General features: G+C 47.7%; 2 protein-coding genes across 5 annotated transcripts in view; one reads left to right on the top strand and one right to left on the bottom strand.

The window, feature by feature from the left end:
* The window catches only part of KCNT1 (potassium sodium-activated channel subfamily T member 1), a 212,913-nt gene that overhangs the window by 93,874 nt on the left and 95,206 nt on the right, over positions 1-23,833 (bottom strand). The gene's annotated exons all lie outside the window — the stretch shown is intronic.
* The window catches only part of CAMSAP1 (calmodulin regulated spectrin associated protein 1), a 33,044-nt gene continuing 12,097 nt past the window's right edge, over positions 2,887-23,833 (top strand). The window contains exons 1-6 of one of the 4 annotated variants that reach the window (XM_068211018.1): positions 2,887-3,098; positions 11,970-12,132; positions 20,507-20,769; positions 20,957-21,118; positions 21,737-21,817; positions 22,781-22,813. In XM_068211018.1, the coding sequence (XP_068067119.1) occupies positions 3,030-3,098; positions 11,970-12,132; positions 20,507-20,769; positions 20,957-21,118; positions 21,737-21,817; positions 22,781-22,813 (771 nt within the window). In that variant the 5' untranslated portion in view covers positions 2,887-3,029. Of the gene's footprint in view, positions 3,099-11,107; positions 11,323-11,507; positions 11,598-11,969; positions 12,133-20,506; positions 20,770-20,956; positions 21,119-21,736; positions 21,818-22,780; positions 22,814-23,833 lie in introns of those variants that run through there. The other 3 variants (XM_068211022.1, XM_068211020.1, XM_068211021.1) reach the window with 3 other exon arrangements.

Raw genomic sequence — 23,833 nt, 5'->3', positions numbered from 1 at the left:
TTTATTATAAGAGGAACTGGCCAAAGGAAGCAGCAGCTCTGGAAGCTGCTGGGAATGATTTGGTATAGGGAAATTGGTTTTGGAGCAGAATTAAGGGAGAAGTTACTTTCTCTTGTAATTCAAAAGCTTTCACTTCAGCTGTAGGACTTGTGAGCTGGATGTTGGTCCTGGAAAATGGCTGGAAGGAGGGCAGGGCTGCAGTGTACGTGTGTGAGCTCAGTCTGAGTGCCAGGGAGTGTGACCTGGGCTGGGACACAGCCCGAGCCCTGCGGATCCAGTGTCACCAGGAATCCGGGCACTGCTGGGGCTGGGGGAGGGACTCCAGTAACTCGAGATGTGCTGGACCAGACCACGCTGGACTGAAATAAACCTGGAGAGGTGACCAGCTCTGTAAGCCAGGGCTGTGATTTAGATGCCTGGCAGAGGAGCTGGTGCCCAAATAAAAGGCCTGAGTTCAGAGCTGTGATGCCAGGCTGGCTCCAGCAGCACATCCAGCTGTGGGCTGCAGGTGGGATGCAAACCCCATGTGGTCGGGTCCTGCACCAACCCTGCACCCTGGGATGCAGCACTGCAGCTTCCCCAGTGTCGTAGGGAGAGTCCCAGCTCTCCAGCAGGTTTTGTTACCCATCCATCAGCAGTTGCATAACGAGCTCTCCCACTCTGGGAAGCAGCGTGTGGAGCAGGAGCTGGTTCCAGCACAGGGTGCATGATGTGAGCGGTGGCTCCAGAGGCCTCACTCCTAATCCCTGGTGAGGGCTGCTGGAGCCTCTTGGGGCTGTGCAGGTGTGTGGCTGCTGCTGCACCCCGAGACTGAATTATTCATGGCAGACTTGCTGTGCTTATGCATGATGTGGTTTCTTGGCTTTTATGAGCCGTAGCTTGGGCATAAACCACATTTGTGTAGCTGTGAACCTTTTTGTCCTCTGAGGAAGAGCTGCTCCCCGGGGAATCTGTGCCCGGGAGCCCCGTACCCGCAGCAGCTCCCACGTGCCCCAAGTTTGGGTGAATTATTTATTGAGCTCCTCCTCGATGTGGCTGTGCAGGACAACCCCTGGAACTGTGAAACCCCAGGGCTGTGCTGACCCTGCTGCTTCAGCCACGCACAGCCTCAGCCCCTTCCTGCTGTGCAAGGCCTGGAGAGCAGTTTTGAACAACTCTCTGGATTTCTTGGCACATGGGATTAGATATTTCACTCTGTCCCCATGGCCTTAGTTGGGGTGAAGTGCTGTGAGCTGGACCCCCAGAAACTCCACACAGCTGCTCCATGAAGTGTGCAAGAGAAGGGAACAGTTCAGACCTTCAAAATCACCCTTCAGAGGACGCCAGCCGGCTGTTGCCATGCTGTTGGATCGGTGTTGCAGCATCCCTGTTCCATCTGTGTTTTCCCCTACACAGGAGCTGGTTGCCAGGCTGCCTGGGATGAATCACGGGGTGCTCTCTGCCTGTACCCCCTACTCCTGGCTTCCTCACAGACAGGCACTTAACTCCCCTGCTCCCACACATTGGGAACATTCACCAAAAAAAGAAAAACTGCACAATCCCCCCTGAAATCTGTGCTTTGGTCTCCAGTGAACCTTCCCCATCCCTCCTCTCCCCTTTCCTGTCAGCGAAAAGCAGCAGCCCACTCCTCCAGCCAGCCCCTTCTCCCCACTGCAGCAGCCCTGTGCCTGGTGCAGCCCAATCCATAAGTGGTTTGAAGTATTTCCATCCAGGCCAGGTGTCTGGAAGTAGGACAGAGCCCTTCCCGTTGGAGCCCTGGTGATGCAGCTCTGGCAGCCACGGGCTTCCCTGGTGCCGTCACTTCCCGGGCCGAGCAGTCGCTCAGATTCCCGTGGGTTACCGTGGGCTGTATTTATAGTTTGCTGGGCTAAAAATAAAAGCCCCAAGTGTTTGGTTCCCTGATCCCAGCCTCATGGAAGGAGGGATACCCAGGAGCCCCCAGGAGGGGTCTGGTGGGGGGGTGTTGCCTGGGGCTGTGATGCCTTGGGGGCTGCTCCCATGGAGAGTTGATCAAAGTTTATTTTTTGGAGATGGTGTAGCTGCTGCATCACTGGCTGCTCTTGCTCAGCACAGAGCCTCGTGCAGGACTCTCATCCCACTAAAAATACTTCCTCTATCTCATCAGGCTCAGTCTAACGGAGCCTGTGAGTGGAGGGGATGGAGCCATCAGTGCTCCTGGCTGTGGCTACCAGATGGCACGTGAGGAAGCCCCACACGGCCCAGCTCTGAGAAAATGTGCTGCCAAATCCCTCCGAAAAACGTCTGTATGTGCAGCATTGGTTTGTGCTGGTCCTGAACCCCCTGTGTGTGTGCCCAGTAAACATTCCTGCCTGCTCCGGACTGGTTTCCAAGCGAGGTCCCTTTTCAGCTCCCACCATGCCAGACACAAGTGCTGGACACTGCAGGGCAGTGTTCCAGAGGGAGGATGTGCAGGAGAAACCTGCCTGAACATGAGGGGCCCAATGCATCCCCTCTAAGCAGAGATCTTCACCCATTCCTGGTGCCAAGGGACGCCAAAGTAAGTAATTTCTCAACTGTTTCCTTAATCTGAGGCTTTGTGGACAGAGCTGAAGTCCAAGGGCAGTATGGGGGAGTGGGATCTCATCTGTCCCTCTGGCTCTGTCCCAGTCCCACCATGCCACCAGCACTGGGCAGCTTTCAGAGCCGATGGGCTCCAGCATCTTCCCCCCTCCTGACTCCGTGGCTCTCCTGCAAAAAAAAACCCAACAAGATCCCGGCGTGGCACTGCCTTGCGGGGCTGCATCTGAAAGCTTTCCCTGCACAAAACCTTGCAGCTTTAACCAAAACCAAAGCGGGAATATCTGCTCCCGGTATCGCCCCGCAGCCCCCGGCCCCCTCCTCCGCATCTCTGATGTCACTCGGAAGGAGCGTGAGTCAGCCGGCAGTTGCCGTGGTGATGCCAGCGATGCCGGGGAGCGCAGCGCTGCCCCGCTGCCCCCAGCCCTTCCCGGGGAGCGCAGGGCACCGAGCCCCCCGGCGCTGAGCCCCGGGACGTGCCATGGGCTCCCATGCCACGGGGAGCTGCCCAGAGCCCCCGGCGACCCCCGAGGCTGCGAGGATGTCGACGGCGGCCGGCGGTAAGTCAGTGCTGGTGGGGATTCACGCGGTCGCGGGCTGCTCCCGGGGCTCTTGGAGCGCTTGGGGGTCTCGGAGCAGCCGTGTGTCCGGTCAGCCGGACAGACAGCGGCACCCAGTGCCCCAGCCCCAGGGATAGGGCGTCCTTAGCAGCACCCCCTTCTCCACGTGCTCCTGGCTGCCCTGGGGGTCTCATCACCCCGGTTCCCAGGGCCAGCTGAGGGGTTCTCAGCCAGTTCCGAACCCCGGGGAGGGAATGGAGCCTGAGGCAGGGTGGTGCTGGGCAGGCAGCAGCCTTGGCACGCGTGGGGAGAGGGCTGGGATGGCACGGCACGGGGGCACCAGGGCCATGCAGCCCCACACGTGTGGGCAGCACCCACACCCGACGGCCCAAGTGAGCGGCGTGAATGGGGACAGAGGGGCCACCCCGTCACAGCAGGATGGGACCATCACGAGCCATGTTGTGGCTCATCCCCGGGTACTGCTCATGGTGTCGTGGTCACTCTCCTTGCTCAGACCCGTCCTGGTGTGGGGCTGTGTCCTGCCCGCATCTCTGCCAACCTCAGCAGGCGCCATAGCCATTGGAAGAGATTGTGGGGGAATCTGGGGATGGGCACCCCAGGGCATGCAGGACCCCCTCTGCGCCCAGCTCTGCAGCAGGGATGGACACACCATGTGCCCCTTTGGCATCCCTGCCAGGGGTGTGGGGACCAGGCTGGCCACTGCCCACCCCTGATCCTGGGAGTCTGCTCTGAGGTCCAATAGCCAGAGCTCACTGCCGGTGGATCAGAGGCTCTGGCACTGTTCGGTTTCCTGCTCGGTGTCTCAATTTTACAGCCGTCAAGTTCTTGCTGTAAATAAGACCTGGGTGAGCAGGATGGAGATGTTTCAATTCCTGTGACTAATTTGTACGTTCCCATATTTCTCTGGCTGCAGATTTAAGAGTGTTGGAGCATGTGCAAGCTGGCTGGGGCCCAAGCGGGTGAGGAGGGCAGTGTTTGCCTTGGCACCTCCCTGCAGGCAGGGCAGGAGGGGACAGGGCTGCCAGGTGAAGGCTTTGGCTGTGGCACAGAGCTGGCAGCAAGGGGAACTGGGAGCTGCATCCCACCAGAAGAGCAGGAGCTAAAAATACTGAATGGAAATGAGACAAAATGCAGTGGGAAGCCACTGCCCACCCCCGCCAGACCCTGCTGTGGGGGAATTAGAGGAGCTTTAATTTGCTTTTGAGGCAGTTTTTGCTGCACTGAAGCACAACAAAATCACCCAGAGCGAGTTTCTGTGCTGGCCACTCAGCCCAGGGCTGAAGGTTTATGTTTGTGGAAGAAGAAGCCTTAAAATCCAGGAATTACCGCCCTCTCCTCAAAATATCCCCTGTGTTGCAAGAGCACAGCTCAGATCTGCCACAGGGAATGGGAAGTGCTGGGTCGGGTACATCCCTCCTGAGGCTGGGATGGATTTTCCAGGACCTGGCAGGCAGTGTTTGCCTTTGTGCATCCCCTGGGGGACCTGGAACAAGGCAGCCATGGATTTGTTCCCTCCCTATGTGCGATGGATGCAGAACATTTTGGTGAAATCACCATGTTGTAACAGCTTTTTGGAAAGGGTTGGCTGAGTTGGCTGTGAATTCCCAAAGGTAATGCTTAGCAGGGGATCAGGATGTTGTTTTTGAGGATAACCACGTGCCAGCTCATGGCAAGAGGAGGGCTCTGTGCCGTGCTGATGGATGCCAGGCTATTCCTGTGCCAGGGATTTTCACTGCTCCGCTATCCCTACAGCATTTATTGGGATGATGATGCTGAGTATGTTCCATCTTGCTCTAGGCTCTTGCACCTTGCACAGCCAGGAGCAGGAGGAAGATGTTGCATTTTGGAATAAAATTCGATTTTTTTTCTTGCTTGTTTCTCCTGCCTTTCACTTATTCATTGATTTCCTGCAATGCTTAAGTGGTGAAAAAGTTGGGGATAAGTAATTCTGTTTTTGCATAGTTGTACAGTTGTGGTAAATATAGTTTTACTCAAAGTGTCCTTAGGAAAAAAATGCATTTTAGAAAGAAGTCATCTAGGAAAAGAAAACCAACAGTCCCCATTGAAACTGATTTGTTTGAGCACTACTTAAATGTGGTTGCTAAAAACGGTTTAATGAATATAAAGATACATGGAAAGATGGCAACATCTCATTTGCTCATTAATTAGATCATGACAACACTCAAAACCCTTTCAGTTCTCACCCAGCTCATCCCTGGGGTCTCCCTGCTTGGAGTTGCTTGAGGAATGACAAGGCATGGTGGGATGAGACTCCCAGGAGAACCTGGTGGGCTGTAAATGCTATTGACCTGTTATCCTCCTAAACATAGTCCAGGGACCTTAAAAATAAATAATCCTACGGATAAAAATATCTCACAAGCAAAACCCCCTCCTATTATTGATGCAGGCACTTAGAACCCACCAGCAGCACTTCCAGAGCTGTAATTGCTGGAGGTAACTGGAGGCCTGGGGATGGAGCATCCTGCTCGCCGCAGCAGGGGAAGGGAGCTCTGGCTCCCAGCAAGGAAGGCAGGCAGGGTGAGCTGTCACCCCTCCCTCAGCCAGCTCTTCCCCCTTGGCAATAACAGAGTCATTAATTAATGTTTGCACAGCACTTTGAAGATAAGTGCTGAACACAAGTATTCTTTTAAATGTGATGGGGCTTGTCCCTGGCTGGGGGGAAGCCCCTCTCTGTGAGGAGCAGAGCTGCCTGTGCTCCCTGCCCATCCCATTTCTTGGGTTTGATACACATCAAACACTCCAAGCAGTGGAAAAAGAAATAAATCTGAATAACTTGTTGCACTCATCAGCATAACAGCTGAGTTGCATATACATTACCTTTGAAATAATACAAAAGCATGAATGAAACAGAGTCCTACTACCTGCACTTCATTTGTTTTCTTTATTTACATGAAAAATGTTGCTCGTTGCCTGTGGTTCCCTGATGCACAAGGCCTTGCCACTGCATATTCCTGCCGAGCCACAGAAATGGAGATAAGGAGTTGCTGACAGCGGCGCTGTGCCTCAGAAACTGTTCCCATGCTGTTGGGAATGGCACTGAAGTGACGGTTCCATTACTAAGAATAATATCCTGCTCCGCTCCTCGAGGCTGGCTCCGTGATGGGCTGTCACAGGAAACTATTTTGTACAAGGCAGGAAAAGACATTTGGAGCTGTCGGAGCAGCAAGAGCATGAGGAGGCTGCCAGCCACCCCACTCCACCTCGTGTGATGGGACCCAGGCTCCAGTCAGTCAGGAGATATTTTAAGTGTGTTCCTGACCACATCTCCTTTTCCTTCTGGAATTTCTAGTAAGATGCACCTTTTGTTTTGATCCCTGCAGTATGGGCGTACGTTTAGGATACCAAATCCGATGGGCACAGAGGAGACAGACCCCTCTGCCCCCCAGGCAGGGCCAGCGTTGGCCCTACGCTGTGACCTCGGGGTGTGCCCAGGCTCTAAGTCAATCCTGGCTGGGGATATTAAGTGCTCAGCACCAGGGCAATCGAGGCCCTGCAGAACTAAGCACAGGGAAGCAGCTACAGCAGGGTTCAAAATTAGTCCAGGCTGAAAATAGGGCTCTGAGGAGAGAGTTGCAAGCAGCCAGGGCTGTGAGTGTGCATGAGCTGCTCGCTGCTCTGCTGGGGCCATCTCCAGCACTCGTGGCTGTCTTGGAAATTTTGCAAGGATAAGAGATAAAAATGTTCATTCATTTGAGTGTTTTCTCTCACTGCTCTGCAGAGCACAGGCAGCAGCTGTTGGGCAAGACCGAAGGCAAAAATCTCTTCCCAGAGAGAGCCACCTGCCTTTTTTGGCTGCTGAGGACAAGCTGTGGCTGCCCATCCTTGGAAATGTTCCAGGTCAGGTTGGATGGGGCGTGGAGAAACCTGGGATAGTGGAAGGTGTCCCTCCCACTGCAGGGGTTTGGGACAAAATGATCTTTAAGGTCTTTCCAACCCAAAAAATTCCAGGAATGGAAGCTCTTCCTCTACATACCCAGGACCAACTTCAGCCTGTAAGTCCCAGGCCACAGCACATTTATATTTTTACAGAAGATACTTTTTTTTACAGCATTAATTTAGATCTGCTGTCCTTGGGGACATCAGATATTCTGGGAACTAATACTCCTATTCATAGTCTCCCAATATTGATAGTTGAAACAAGGTGGAAGAAACCAAAATCCCAGGCTTTTATCCAGTATGGCAGAAAACAAGCACAAGGGTCCAGCTTTGCTACCTGCAATGAGTGTCATGCGTGATTACGGTGATTTCTCAAAGGAATTGCCTGCTAGTAATTAACCTCAGAGCTCTGCTGGAAGACAAGTTGTGTCAGTTCACGTGTACACCCACTCTCAGTGCGTGAGGAATCCAGGAGACTAATAGGAAAATTATTTCATGTAGAAAAGCAATGTATTACCATTTTCCAGAAGAAAAGCCTTGGAGCGTGTTTAGTAGTGGAGCACAGAAATAAGCAGCGCGCAAATTACAGATGAATTTGTTGCTGCTGAATATGGGAGAGTCATTTGTTTTCTCATGGAAAAGGCAAACACACTTAGCAATCCACTGGTGACCCTCCCACTTTAAATGCAGACTTTTTATCTCCAGGACAAGTTTGAGGATGCTGGTGTGGGATGATGCCAAGTTCTTGACAAACCACTTCATCATCACCTACAAAGTTTCCCAAAACATCAATTTTAGCTTCCACTTAAGGGCATGCAAATGCCCTCAATAGCAGAGTTTCAGGGAATTACCATAGAGGAAGAAGTGGCAGCACATTCCACACCAGACTGGAAGAGGTGCAGAGAGGAGAAAAAGGGGCAGAGCAAGAGGTAATTCCAAGGCCAGGATGCTATGTGCAGCAGAGGCCTGGGAAAGGAGAGCAGTCCCCTTGATGCTTTTTGCATTTTTCTATTCCAGGAGTTTCAGAAGTTGAGGTGGTACTGGCCTGGTTTTGTGGGGGTTTTCTGCTGCCTTCTTAGAGCATATTTTTGTTCCTGATAGGTTTAACAATTGGATTCATTCATTGCCTCAAGGATAAATATGTCAGAGGACGATGTAGGTCAGTTTTCTCACCCTCCACACAGGTCACCTGCTCCAGGAGTCCAAGGGCTGCTCTGTTCCTGCCGTGGGTCTATTGCCCAATCCACCAGGAAAATGAAAACATTCTTCTCAAATATAAGGGGATTTGGATTCAGCCTTAATGCTAAATCTACAAACAAGAGCAGCTTGTTCTGATGATAACGCCCCAAACTGACAGCCCATAACCACTGTGTTGAAAACCAAACCCTTCGAACAGAGATTATTAAACAACCAGCAAGTTGTTTGCAAAGACAATTTAATTGCACACAATTCTGCAATATGGGAGAGTGATAGAGGCTGGAATAACCTTTGGACACCAGATTGTATTTCCTGGTGACACAAACAAAGAATGTCCTCCCCCTGCACTTTGAGAAGACACAGAGAAATAAACGTTAAATCTTAAGACAGACCCTAATGAATCTTTAATGATTCTGAAATATTCATATAATCTACCAGTTACATGCAGCAGGAAAATAACTTATGAGAATCATAACAAAATTAGGTGGAATAAGGTCAGTCTGCTATCGCTGTTGTGCAGCTAAACTTATAATCATGGTTTCAGTAGATGGATATGAGGATAATTCTTCTGGCCAGCACAGGCATTAAAGGCTCGAAGCTCAATCATGCAGCTTCACTTTTCAGACGAGCCCTAAAACTCACTTGTCAAGTGAGCTAATCTGCAGGATTCGGTTTTGATCACGAGCCTGGTATGCAGTGGTGGCCAAAACTGCACAGAGTTTTGGGCACCACAAGATAAGCAGGACCTAAAGCTGTCAGAGAGCATCCAAAGGAGGCCGTGAGGATGGTCGGGTGTCTGTGCAGGGACACAGGCTGGACTCAGTGATCCCTGTGGGTTCCTTCCAGCTCAGGATATTCCATGGTTCTATTCTAGGGCTCTGTGACCCCTGCTTGCCGTGCGGACAGCGGGAGACAGGGCTGGGAGACAAGAGCGTGTCTAACAGCAAAAAAAAACCCCACATCTTGAACCCGTCACACATTTCTTGCTGTTGTTACAGATCATGACATAAAGCAGGGAAAGAAATTCTCTTTTTGCCAAGAAACATAAGATGTGTAAGTCAGGCTTTGGCCTGAAAATCCAATCCAACATCCTTTGATGGTGAGCAGGGAGTAACTCAGCAAATCTTGAAGGACATTATTTGTAATACCATGAAGAAAAGTATTGCTGATACTTTTTGATACAAACCCAATGTTTTATTGAGCTGCGCTGACAGCAGAGAGAAATTTCAACCCTTCCTGCACTTAAGAAAATGACTGCTTTGGTACAGAGGAATCTATCATGCACCTAAAAGTTCCCACAGCTGGTGGTTTTTGTGGAGAGGCAGTTTCTTTGGCATTTCTGTGCTTCCCTGCATCCAAAGGGAAGGCTGGGTGAAGATGCCGAGGGGTTGTGACTCTGCGGGGCGAGGATGGGATGGGGGCCCCGCAGCCCCAATTCCACCTTCTGCCCAGGAGCTGATTCCCCAAACCCCTGCAGACCCCACGTTTCCCCCGGGCTGTGGGCTGGGAGGGCCAGGACCGGCCTGACAGGTCACTGGAGTGGGACACAGCTCAAGTCACGCTCGTTCACCCCATTTTTAACCAAAGAGGCTCTTTCTCCATCATGACTCCCACAGGCTGGACCCCGGTGCTCCCCCGGCAGCCCTGGTCACCACCTGCCCCTCAAGATGGGGTAGGGGATGAGGGTGGCAGGGCTGTGAGGGCAGGAGGACCGTGATGGTCATGGGTCCGTGAGGTGGGGCGTAGGTCGGTGAGGGGCCGTGGTTCTATGAGGGGCCGTGGTTCCGTGAGGGGCCATGGTTCCGTGAGGGGCTGTGGGTCGGTGAGGGGCCGTGGTTCCGTGAGGGGCCGTGGTTCCGTGAGGGGCTGTGGGTCAGTGAGGATCCGTGGGTCGGTGAGGGGCTGTGGTTCTGTGAAGAGCCGTGATTCTATGAGGGGCTGTGGATACGTGAGGGGCCGTGGGTTGGTGAGGGGCTGTGGTTCCCTGAAGAGCCGTGATTCTATGAAGGGCCATGGTTCCGTGAGGGGCCGTGGTTCTATGAGGGGCCGTGGTTCCATGAGGGGCCGTGGATCCGTGAGGGGCCGTGGATCCGTGAGGGGCCATGATTCCATGGGGGGCCGTGGTTCCATGAGGTGCCGTGGTTCTATGAGGGGCCGTGGTTCCGTGAGGGGCCGTGGTTCATGAGGGGCCGTGGTTCTATGAGGGGCCGTGGTTATTTGAGGGGCTGTGGTTATTTGAGGGGCTGTGGTTCATGAGGGGCCGTGGTTCTATGAGGGGCCGTGGTTCCGTGAGGGGCCGTGGTTCGTGAGGGGCCGTGGTTCCGTGAGGGGCCGTGGTTCTGAGGGGCCGTGGATCCGTGAGGGGCCGTGGTTCCTTGAGGGGCCGTGGTTCTATGAGGGGCCGTGGTTCATGAGGGGCCGTGGTTCCGTGAGGGGCCGTGGTTCTATGAGGGGCCGTGGTTCATGAGGGGCCGTGGATCCGTGAGGGGCCGTGGATCCGTGAGGGGCCGTGGTTCTATGAGGGGCCGTGGATCCGTGAGGGGCCGTGGATCCGTGAGGGGCCGTGGATCCGTGAGGGGCCGTGGTTCCGTGAGGGGCCGTGGTTCGTGAGGGGCCGTGCGGGCGGCGGGGCCGCGAGGGGCGGGTCCGCGCTCCCGGGCCGGGCGCGGTCGCCATGGCAACGGCTGCCTGGCGGGGCGCGCGCGGGCGGCGGGAGGCCGTGCACCCCGCGCGCGCGCGCGCAGGCGCTCCCGCCTCTCCCTTTTCCCGCCGAGCGCGCGCGCGCGCCCCGGGCCGGGCGGGGCGGGAGCGGCGGGAGGGGAGGGGTGGGGAGGGGTGGGGGTGGGGGGGGTCGGAGAGACTGGGAGAGGGCGCGGGCGCGCGCGCGGAGCGGGAGGCGGGCGCATGCGCGCGCGCGCGCGCGGCCCCGAGCGCTGTGGCAGCCGCGGCCCCTCGGCGGCGGCGGCGGCGGCTCCGTCCGTGCCTCCCGCACCGGCAGCGGCGCCGGCGCCGGGCCCCGCCGAGCCTCCCCACCCCCGTCCCGCCGGGGCTCCGGGCACCGCCGTGCCCCCTTCTCGCGCCGGGGATGAGGCAGCGGTAGCGCGGCAAGGTGAGGCGGCGGGGCCTGCAGGCCGCGGCGGGCAAGGGGGGAGCGACGGCGGCGGCGGCGGGGGCTCGGCGGGGGCCTGCGCGGAGCCGGCGCCGGGTGGGCTGCGCCCCCCGCCTCCCCCGCCCTCGCCGCCGCCTCCTCCTCCTCCGCCCGGGTGGGGCGGGGATGCGGGGAGGGGGCGCCGCCGGCCCCCGGCGCTGCTCGGCCCGGCCATGGGCGTGCGGGCGCGGAGCCTCTGCTGCTTCTCCGGGGCGAGGCGGGGGAAGGAGCCGCAGGTGCTGCCCTGGCTCTGCCCCTGCCCCGGCGCGGCCCCGCGGGCGGGGAGGGGGCGGCGGTACCTGCCCGCATTGTTCGGGAGAGCCCCATCCTCCCTTTATCCCATCGGCAGGTGACGGGGCTGCGCCTTTCTCCGCTGCCTCGGCCCGGGGCTCGCCGAGCCAGGCCCTGCCCTTGACAATAAGGGATGCTCGCCCCGGGCTCCGATGCTTTTTGATTTCCGAGCGGGTTTGGAATCGCTACATCAGCCCTCCCGATGGATATCCCGAAGGATGTCGGGCCTGTTGTGTGCAGCCGGGCCAGCCCCTCTCCTGGGTGGCTTTAGAATCGTCGGCTCGTGTGAAAGTCTCTGCCTTTTGCTTTTGTTTTAGATGGTGGATGTTGATGTTTGTGCGGGTGGAGATAGTACCAGAAGAAAAATGGATGCTCTGACAGATAGTGCAGTTGAGATTGTCCCTTTGGAGCTCTACGATTCAGCCAGAGCAAAAATAGCTGCTAATCTACAATGGATCTGTGCTAAAGCCTACGGAATAGGTAAGATCACCTTTGTCAAGAAGTCATTCTTGATTTTGTTCTTGCTTTTTCTGTCTCCCCTGCTGTTTCAGGAGTAATTAAATTTGGCTTTGTTTTAAATATCAATAATATGGCAGCCTGTTCTCTTGTAATACTGTATCTTTGCTGGTACCTTAAACAGGAATAACGGGACTGTATGAGATGCCCTGAATCAGCAAACCTAATGGTGAACGCTCCCAGATGGTGCTTGGCAAGAACTGCCTGCCTCAAAATGTTTAAATCCTTGCTTTAGCTAAGCAGACTTTGTTCCACAGAGCTTTATGTCACTGCTTGCGGGCCCCAGGTCCCTCCAGGCTTTAGGTTCTTCCTTGTCTGGTCATCTTGGCCAGCAGATGCTGGCGCCTTGACACCCTTTGTATGCTCAGTTAGAACTTCTTTTTGTATCAGATTATGGTTTTACATTCAAAATGTTCTAAAAAATAATCCCTTTGTGTTCAGCAACCTTTTTCTTTTATGGAAAGAATTGTTGAATGAGCAGGTGTAGTTTGGGTGCTGTGACATTAAAGAGCAGGTTGTAGGGGATAGAGCAGTTCTTCCTTCCCTCACATTGTCATAAACTTTTACTGTCAAACGTGGAAAAATAAATATTCTTGGAGTATATTTGTACGGTGTTTTCCTGGCAGCTATTGAAATATGCTTTTTTTGTTTTGAACTAGATCTGTCTCGATGTACAAGATGCATCTCGGGTTTAAGTAGCTTCATTATGAAGAAATAGGATGCAATACTAGTGGGTCTGTTTTATCCAGAACAAAAAATATAATAAAAACATATATAGAGTCTTGTTTTGGAAAATGAGGTGGCCCTGTTAATCTAAGTCTAATTCTCCAAACTCATAATATGCTTAATGGATTAGCACTGGCTTACTTGGTGACAAGGCTGAAGAAAAGTGGTCCCTTCCTGCCATTAAATATTAATCCTTGCTGGAATATTTTTTTTTATTATTATTTTTCTTCTTAAACATTTCCAGCCCTGTCAGTGTCTCCCTCATCTTGGTGATTGTGGGCACAAAAAATCATGGGGTTTACAGTGTTCAATGTGTTTTGTTACAAGCAATAAGAGGCAAAAAAACCCCACGGATCAGATGACGCCTGAAAATGTGGGAATTTGGGGAGGGTGTCAGTGGAACATTGATAACTTGAAAGAACAGAACAGGCACTTCCTGATGTAAATATTTCTCAGTTACTGGAATTGTTTGTAACAGTTCCTGAAACTTTTTAGCCATCCATGATAAAACAGTTATTCCAGACCCGGGGATGCACTTTTTATATTGTGACTTTGTTTCGAAGCAAAGCTGATCCTAAATGGGAAGGGACTGGCACGGATCCTGCGCTGCAGAGAGGGCTCGATGGCCTCGTGCTGCTGGGTGGTGTCTGCTCCAGCACTCAGGCTTGTGTCTGAACCTCTTGGACCAGTTAATTGCTTAATGGCAAGTCTGTTTATGCTCCTGACAACACAGGTTGTAAAAGTATTTGGCTTTCCTGTGACTAAAAGCTAAAAAGAATCAGCTTTTCCCATGGCAGACCTGGGATCTCTGGCTGCAGCAGCCTCTGCCAGTGATTGTCCTTGCATTTAGGCTTGTTCAGATTACAAAGAAACAACATTTAAATGCCACAAACAATAGGGAAAAGTCATTTTTTCCCCTCAGTGAGTGAGGATTGGTGTCCGTGTGTGTCTTAGCAGGACTGTGGCCCGTGGAAATGTAGTTTGATTTTTGAAATGGCTCCTGCAAGTCTCTGTCACATGTTAGCCATTACTGCTGGAATAGCATTGCACAATCCCTAGAAATTTATAAGCCTCTTTAATTCATAGAGAGATGGGTTTAAGAAGGTTTCCTGTGTGATTATAATTATGAATAATACTTGAATTTAACACATTACTTGTCATCTCTCAGGATTGTGTTTTAGTTTTAAGACATTGGATGTTGTCCAATGAGTCTTGGGCAGCTGCAATCAATTGTGATTTTATTATTTAAAATCTGACTATGTAGATTAAAGGATTTGAGGAGTTTTTATTATTTTAGACTTGTTTCTGGTTAATTTGGTAAAAAAAAAAACTTATCTGTTTGTAACATTAAAACACTTCTGTTCTGAAGTAAATCTTACCAGGTTTCCATAACTGCCTTCAAATGAATGAATAGTTTTCTGAAATGTTAGATTTGGATTTGATTTATGAATTGACATAATTTTATGCCTTAATCCTTCAAATTCTGGTGCATTTCATTTTCATCTGGGTGAGGCTGAGCTCATGGTGAAGAGTGGAAAGGTCAAGACCAGGAATTTGATGCTGGTGTAGATTGTTACTGAAAGCCATTCCTCACTGCAGGTTCTACCTGCAAGTGTATTTCCTCTTTGCTGTTAAAGGATATTTGAATTCTCAGCTTCTAAGCTGGCATTTAAATAGCAAAATTCTTCATCCTTTGGGTTTTTTCCCTCAAGGACAAATCTCTGGGAGCATGCATTACAAATACTTTGAAGTCCTAGTTTGGGCTTTGTTTTATTTGATAATACAAGATGATGCAGTCCTCTTTTTTTTTTTTTTTTTTATCTTCTGGCCATGAAAATAGATTTTGGTAGCCAAACAACTGAGCAGCTACACAAACACTGTGAGACAGCTCCTCTTCTTGCACAGGAGTTGGGCTGGATGGCTTGTTCCTGGAAACCTGCAGCTCCTGGCTGTGGTGGAAGCCTGGCTGGCACAGATGGGCTCCAGAGGGAGGTCCTACAACTGTTTGTCTGAATTGCAGAAAGCAGAGGGGAAGGATGTCATGAAGGAAGGTCTTTCCCCATTTGCTGTCATCCATCTCCCCAAACAAATCTGGGAGTACTGACATGGATCACTCTCACTCTGAGCATATCTGGAAACCTTCTGTACCCTGGAAAGGTTCTAAGTCCCTTTAGCTTAGACAGTGGTTTGAGAAAATGGAGTTTAATTAGACCAGAATTATCTGTTTTCATCCTGAGACTTTGATGAGAACCAAACGGCCACTTCAGGGAATTCTAATTCCTAATGTTTAAAGGGTGGAGGAGCAAAGCTGCCACTGAGTGTGGGGAACTTCAGCTGTCAGAGGGTGAGTGTGGGAGGGCTGGGGAGCCTTGGCAAGCCCTGCATGGGGAGATCACTTTTCCACAGGGGTTGGAATGATCCAGATTGCCAGGCAGGAATGAGGCCACGCAGAGCAGTGGGAAGTGGACCTGGCCCTTCAGCCCCACTGGCCCCTGGGGCTCTGAGCAGCAGCAGTTGGAAAGAACAAACTCAGGATGGTTTTATTTGGTACCACTTGGGAAAATAGACAATGACAATGAAAAATCCAGATTTCTCAGCAGATTTAATGTGGCACTAATTTATGTGTGGAAATTATGTTTTCCATCATCATGGCTCTAATACTAAAATTTAGGTACTGAAGGATATGGAAGTGTCTCAGTGTTGCAGTTTGCTGTGAGCAGTGGGTTCTTTCCAACCCTTTCCATAGCAAATAATGTTGGTTCTGTAAAACAGTGTGCAGAATTCGGATTTTTCAAAAGGGACTTGATGGGTTTTACTTATTTATCAGGGCTGGGAGCTTTACATAGTTTCCAGACTTAATGCTGACAGTAGCCTGAAACCTTTGGCAAGATGCAGGCAGGAAAGCACAAGGACTGATGGAATGCATTGGAGGGGAAATGCAAGTTTGGTTTTTTGGTCTTTGAATACTTAGAACTTGCTTGCTAAATAAGGTTTTACAGTGCTGTAATAGCTCCCCACAGCTACCAGTTGGTAGAGGCAGTGTGAGGATGTTTCCTGGGCTAAATTCCCTAAATCCCTGGATTCCCTGCTTGTCTTTAGTCAGCTTTCTTCTCAGGCTGGTAGTAAAAATCCTTTTAAGAAAGCTGTTGTGTTTAGCAAATATTAACAGCTAAACATTTGTTTTTTGAATAGCACCTGTTTTATAAACACTGAGTATTATTGTGTGAAGTTTACAGGGGTAAAGGATTCCATAATTATTATTTTGTCTCTTCTGCTTTATCCAGGATTGTGGCTTTATCCTTGATCAAAAGATATGGTAATAAGTGCAGTCACTCTCTCAGCAGTTTGCAAAGCCTTTAGCTTGGGGTTTTCCTGCCTGTTGTATGTAAATTTTCATGTGTCCTATTACAGATCACTTACAGCCTTTAGAATTCAGTGCTGTAATGAGAACCAACACAAAATGTTTATATTCTGGTGGTCTTAGTGCTGAGAAGGTGAAGTTTGTGTTCAGCTTGGACATTCACCCAGTGCTGAATAATTCTGGGAACAGATCCTGATACTATTGAAATCCTACTCAGAATCTGAATAAGCTTCGTGCTGTTTACCAGGACAGGTTGGCTCCCTTTCCATGTGAAACCAGTTCTTCGTGCTTCTGGAGGTAAAATAACATCTGGGGTGGATCCACCCCGTCACTTCAAGGGATAAGTCAAATTTGTTCAGATTACTGTATTTTTCTTTATCAAGTCATAATCAGGTGGTTGTCTTTGAACAGGTTTTTGTAAGTGAGATGATAAAGAAATGCTCCCTCCCCTGAAGCAAGGAGAGTCTGGCAATAATTGTCTCTCTGACAGTTGTTGCAAGTTAAGTTATTTTTGTAATCCTCTCAAGGATTTTTTGTACTTGAAGATTTATGCTCAGAACTGACAGTTTTTGGGATATTAGAACTCATTGATACCATGGAACAGACCAAAATAATGGCTGAATGAAAAAAATTGTATTGGAGACTTCTTTATAAGCAAAAAAAAAAAAGGACATGATTTAATTTGGTTTTCTTTAGTATGATTTGTTAAACTTCTCAAGCAGAAATTTTTGTAGCTACGGCTCAGGTGTTAATTTCTCAGAAGTTAATTTTTCATGTTAATTTTCTCCAAAATCCAAGGCATAAATATGTAAAAACTCAAGTTTTGATGAACAGAACTTTTCTAACCTCCAAGTTCAGTTATAGGTCATGGAAAGAAGGTGTTGGAAAAGATGCTGATAGAAACTGGGGCTTGGAAAGCCTGGGACATTTTCTTCAAAAAGAGCATTGGCACATTGTGTAGTGAGACAAGCACAGAGCCTGTGACACCTTTGGTTTGTCTGATCCAGAAAAACTGGGGAGAAAAGGTGTCCATGATAGCAGGGGCTGCCTGTGTGTCCATGGTGTGTGATTTAATTTAGCACTGGGTAAATCTGATGGGGTGTGATTGTCTAAAAGTGACAACAGTATTCCTGGGATTTCTGGCAGTGTGGGAATTTTGCCATTTTTAAGGGGGGTTGGAGAAGGAGCAGCCCGGGTGCTGCAGGTAAGGATAATTAACAGGTGTGAAAGGTAAGATCAGCGTCTTCAGTTGCACTTTCAGGTGCAGATTTCAGATATTGAAGCCACCTCTCAATTAAAGCCCTTTTTTGTCTGTTCTGTGTTACCCCATTTGAGACAACTGCATTGAGTACACAACATCAATTCTATTTGGAAGTTTCCCAACTCAGAATTATACACTTACTTAGCATCCTGTTTACATTGCAAGTTTTCCTGCCATTTCTTTCTCATTTATTTGTGCCTGCCATTATGTCCAGCATGAAATAAATTTGTATGAAATAGTAAAATTAGTATTGTCACTCTTTGAGCTTTGATGTTGTTTTTATATCTTAATTTTTTGTGGCTCTTTAGTGAGGACATAAATGACCTACAAGCCTGTTCCTGTGTGTGACAGAAGTGTTCCATGTACTAATGTAAAAAATAAACCTGGGCAAGTGTGTACAGTGAAATAAATTACAATAATGTGAGAATTAATGTCGATGAATAACTTCCTATGTTAGTAGGAAGTCAAATTATTAATCCTGGTACTAAAAGTTATTCCCACCCAGCCCTACCCTTAATCCTGGTCAATCCAAATAATTCAGTCCTTAAGCAGTTATATGGAGATCAGAAACATGAAATTAGAGGATCCTTCAGTATAATAGAAAAAAGATTTCAGGTTTCTTGACTGGACTTTCAGATTGAATGACACAACACAAGTTGGGGTTTTTTTTCTTCATTTTGTTTGTGTGTTTTGGGTTGTTTGTTTATGTTTGTTTTTTTTTTTTTTTAACATATTGATTTCTGTGACATGGAATCTCCTCACTGAGAACTAGATCCATTTAGTGCTAGAAAAGGCTTTTAAAAATCGTTGAAATGGAGCTGGTTTAATCAGAAATTGATGTGGGAGATCTGCCTGCCCCAGTCACGCGGGGGGCTCAGCTCCCATGGCCTCTCCTGTGTTAGTAAAGACCCCAATCCTATAAAATGCTTCCCTCCTGGGTGTGTTAGTGTTGCAGGGAAACCTTTTTCCTTGCTGTGGTAACAGTCTATAAAATAATCACAGTCTCTCTCCCTTGTGGAGAAGGGAAAATCCCCAGGAAAATCCGGACTGAGGGGCAGGAGGGATTTCAGGGCTCTTTGTCCACCATTCGAGCCCAATTCCAGGCAGTCACCTCAGTTCCCAAGCTGGTGGAGAGCAGGTGTTGGAACTAAACCCCTCATCCAAGTGCTCCAGATTTCAGACTTTTGGAATTTGCATTTTTTGTGTTGTTTAAAAAAAAAGCCTTTAAAAATTGGAGTGGTGCTCATGCTCTGCCAGAGATGTACAACTTCATGGATATTTTATGAGCTTGTATTATTTCCTTTCACAAATAATTCTAGTACAAAGCAACGTGTCCTTGGTTGTTAAAGGTGTAGCTGCCTGTAATGAACCAAAATGTTGAATTACACGAGCCGGTTTGCATTTGGATTTTTGCATCTTTCCTCAGTCTTTAGAAATGGAAGCTTGAGCTCTCTATCTGGAAATGGAAATGGCCATTAATGGGAATGAGCTTTCAACAGCCTTTGATTTTAGGTCAGGTTGACTAATGTTAAGAAGATTAAGAATATCTGAATTTATTGTGTGCTTCACTGAAAATGGACATTCATGTTAACAAGTGCTACTTAGGTAGTGCCAGTGGGTTTTATTGTGTCTCTTCCAACCATCTTCAGTGAAAAGTCACATTCAGTGTCACAGAAAGGAAAAATAATTACCTTAATAAAAAAAAAACAAAACTTCAGAAAGCTTTTTAAACTTCCCATTTTGAAAGAGGGCCAGCACTGTCTGACTGACTGGAGCTGTTAGACAGCACTGGTTTACTGCATATTTTTATCTAAGTGAGATGTACTTGTAGCTCATGCAATAGCACTCTGTCTCCATTCTTCTTCTTCATGAGCATCAAGTGCTCTGCAGTATACAAATACTGTGTGGCTCATTTTGCAGCTCAAAGATATGGGTAGGAGTTTCTTGGAATGGGAAAATTTAATTATTCTGGAAATGAGCTGAATGAAAAGTAAATATGCTGCCAAATTAATAATTCTTTTAAGTGTAGATGTATATATTTAAAATGAACTGTTTAAGTGACTTTGGGGAAAGATATTCAGAGTGACTAGATAGCATCAGATAGAATTTTATGTTTGAAATTTAGGAAATGTCAGGCTTCTATTAAGACAATACACTTGAGGCTAGAAAATATTTTTCTTGGAGTTGCAGACTCCCATTATTCCTGCTTGGTTGTTATAAAGATCAATAGCTTCCAGGCTGATTACCCAATATGAGGAGAAGGATTTATTTTGGGCTATAGAGCAAGGGATGGATTTGAGATGTCTTGGACATATTTAGAGTGATTGGAATATTAGTTGTTGTTAGTGCCTTTCTCTCCTGGCAGCTCTGAGCTGTGCTGGGGAGTAGTAAAAATGTGTTTATGGCTGGTGGTGTGCAAGGGTGAGGCCTTCTGTGTTGCTAATTTTAGCTTCTTCTAAATTACTACACTCAGGGTCCAGACTCAGTTTGATAAAATCCTAACACAACTTGTGGAAATTGGGCCAAGGCAGAAGAAGTTCAATTTTAGACTTGGTTTAAAGCTCCTGCTTAATTCAAATGGAGTGGTTTTGCTTCCTAGGCTTGAATTATTTAAAGGCTGAAAGCTGCAAGAGTTTGATTAATGCTCTTGACAAAAAATAGATAATCAGCTCACTGGTTGGTTTGTAAAATGTTCAAGGTTTTTGTCAGATATTTTGGTCTTTTCCTTCTGAATTGCCAAAATTCATAAAAACATTGGTGGCTTGTTTTTGAGACTGGCCAGCCCCTCTTAGTGACAGAGCCTTGCAGGTGTCCAGTTGCTGTGCACGGATGCTTTGGGATTTTGCTTTGAGGATATGGATAAACCCTGCCCATTTTAACCTGTGATCTAACAGTGATAATCCCAAATAAAATGTGAATCCCACTGACATTCCCCAACCTCTCCTGGTGAGGCGTGGTGCCACGTGTCGCTCTTCTCTCCGCTGTTGCAGACAACGTCCCGGAGGAGCTGAAGGACCCGTTCTACATCGACCAGTACGAGCAGGAGCACATCAAACCCCCTGTGATCAAACTGCTGCTCTCCAGCGAGCTCTACTGCCGCGTCTGCAGCCTCATCCTCAAGGGGGATCAGGTGGCTGCTCTGCAGGGACACCAGTCCGTGATCCAGGCGCTGTCTCGGAAGGGGATTTACGTCATGGAGAGCGATGATACACCTGTGTCTGAATCTGATCTGGGCTCTGCACCAATCAAAATGGTTAGCTTAATTAAATCCACCTAATCATCTGCTTTTTATTTAACGCTATTTAAAATAGTAAATGGAGTGAGGAGCTCTTCATTTCTAGGTCGTTAACCTTAGGAATGTTTTGTTTTAAATACAGTAAGAACATACCGTTTTTTAAAAGGGGTTTTATTTTCCAGTCCTCTCTGTTTTCTTCTTTCAGAGTTCTCATATGGCAATGATTGATGCTCTTATGATGGCCTACACTGTAGAAATGATCAGCATTGAGAAGGTGGTTGCCAGTGTCAAGCGTTTCTCTACATTCAGTGCCTCAAAAGAACTGCCCTATGATTTGGAGGATGCCATGGTTTTCTGGATTAACAAGGTAAAAATTACTTTGGGAAAAGCCTGCCTGTCTTTTCTTGTCACCTTTCAGATTTTTAAAACGGATTCTGATGTGTGTCTTGCTTTCTTACTTGTTCATTTCTATAATCTCTTCTACTTTAGCAACTTGTTTTTCTTAGGGAAAAATAAAGCTGGTACGTTTAAAAATAAAGAAGATAATCAGGAACTAACTTAGAAAAACTGTAAAAATTGGATTCTTTGTTTTCATACAAATTGCTATGAGGTGTTGTTTTGGTTGATGGGGTTTCTTTGAGGTGAAGCCCTGTTTCGTGCTAAATAAGAGGATGGACTTCACTCTGACTAGATGGAACATTTAACAGAAATGCTGGGATTTTTCCAAGGGCAGCAGTTAGGTTACTCTAATTCTTTTGAGAGACAAGAGTCAAATTCCAAAGAGAATGTGTCCTTGCAAACCCAGGATTGTGATTTCAGCTACTGCTAATAGAGAGTTGGTCTAGAAAACTGCTGTACCATGCTTTTCTATGAACTTTTTATGTTTGTAGCATGAATTGACTATTAAGTAACAGGAGCAAGAAGGACGCTCGTGGAAACATATCCAGATGTATTTTAATTAATTTTCTGTGCTATGCCCTTTTAGGTGAACCTTAAAATGAGAGAGATAACAGAGAAAGAGATTAAATTAAAACAACAACTAATGGAAAGTCCAGGGCATCAAAAGGTAAAACAAATTTGTCTTCAGTTGTGATACTGTGTTTTGATGATGAATGGATTTAAATATCAGTATTTTCTTTGTCAGAGAAGTGTGAGGGCTCTAATCCTCAAAAGTGAGATTTTCTGCATGCAATTTGTTTTGTCTCTGTCATCAGTGCCCTTCCCTGCCTTTGAAGTCCACTGGTATCTCCTGACTTTCCTTTAAGTTTAAGTAGGATGAAAACAACTTGTTTCAACTAAAATAACCTGTATCAACTGTGTGTGGGTAAATATGACTCACCTGTCACAGCACAAAATATATGTTATATATTTTGAAAGCTCTTGGGGCATGTCCTTTTTGCATGTTATTTGTATAGTGTGTATTTGGGGACTTATTCAGGTTCTGTCCAGGAAGGATACTCTTGGCATTCAAATGTTATATGTGTGTGTTTGTAGTTTTTTCCAGCTTTTTCCCTTGAAATTATATTACAATGCACTAATATTGCAAAATATAGCACACTTTCATTTCTAGAGAATATCAAATAGATCTTTCTCCAACATAACGTCTATCTGAACTCCCAATTTGTGATTTCATAAAACCTTAAGGTAAATTATAAATAACATATTCTTTTCTCAAATTGGCATTGCTAGGCAAAGGGCTCAAAGTGTGACCTATGAACAAGGCACAGTTTAATTTTCATGTTAGTGGCAAAGGTTTTTTTATGTGCCTTTTATAGAAAATAATATCCTTCAGCAAAAAAGATCTGCTTAATTTACAAGTTGATCTGTGGTCTAAAGGATCTCTTGAATGATTTGACCCTATTGGCTACTGGGTCTCATTTAGTATCTTTAAATCTAAATTTCTAGGCTATAAGCCCTCTGAAATATGAAAGTGTTTATTGCTGAAGTGCATTTAAGTATTACTGCTTTTAACTTGCATTGCTGATGTTCCTTTCCTATTCCTACGTTCCTTTCCTTGCTTCCTGAGCAGTCTCCTTCCAAATGGTATTGGAAATTAGTACCTGTAAGTGAACTACTTTTACACCAGTTGTCATCCACAAAACCATGGCTTTTTAAACTTCCTCAGAGTGTTTGCTTCCATTGCAATGCTTCTCAGCTGCTCTTTGAAAAACACCTGTGTGAGCTTTTGGGTCATCGGGCTTTGTTTTCGTGACGTGCTTTTTGCATACTGTACAGCATACAGCATACTCACTTTGCAGCATCTCAAAATTGCTTCCACACTGCAGGAGTGAGGGAGGTGGAGTAGGAATAAAAAAAACAAAAACCTAGAGAATTACCAGTTGAAATGGTTGCATTTGCTGGGTTTGGTTGTAAGTAGGAACTGATGACAGCACTGAGGTGAGAGAAAAGCTGGGCGGCTTAAACGGCTGCCTAAGCTTGGAATCCATAGTTAAGATACTCAGATGTTTGTGCTTAAATAATGCTCTTACACTGCTCCTGCACCTGCTCTGGTGCAGATTTGTAAATCTGTCAGAGCCAGAGCACTGCTGTTCACTGAGGTGGGGTAGGAGATTGGCCAGACCAGTTTGGTGGGACGGTTGCTGGGATTGTGTGCTCAGTTGAGCCTGGAGCTGGCACAGTGGGAGGGAAGACAGTTTGCACATTGGAACAATCAGAATACTGATTTTTGTGCTGAAGTGTGAAATTGGAATATCAATTCCACTATATATTTAAAAAAACAACAACAACAGAATTGTGCTTCTAGAAATCTTGCTTTATTTTGTCAGAGTTTTCTGGGTTTATTTCAACTTGCAGAGATTTTCCTTTATTTCTTTGCTTTCCTTAGCTTTGATGCCCTTTCTCCCGCCCTTGCAGGAGCTGGTGTTACTCATTTTCTCTCTGGGAAGATGAGCTGTTGTCTCAGTTGTTAATTCCAAAGGGCAGAACACTTGGAAAAGGCAGGTGTGATCAGGCAGCCTCCCTATGATCTCTCTGCCTTCCCACAGAGAGCTCAGTCCCACTGCAGCCTCCTAATCCTTTGTTTGAGCCAGATCTGTTGGCTGGAGTAAAAACTTTAAATGTC

This window comes from Anomalospiza imberbis, chromosome 21 (genome assembly GCF_031753505.1).
Source record: "Anomalospiza imberbis isolate Cuckoo-Finch-1a 21T00152 chromosome 21, ASM3175350v1, whole genome shotgun sequence".
Lineage (NCBI taxonomy): Eukaryota > Metazoa > Chordata > Aves > Passeriformes > Viduidae > Anomalospiza > Anomalospiza imberbis.
Note: the sequence above shows the minus strand (reverse complement) of the source record. Positions and strands in the feature narration are given on the sequence as shown.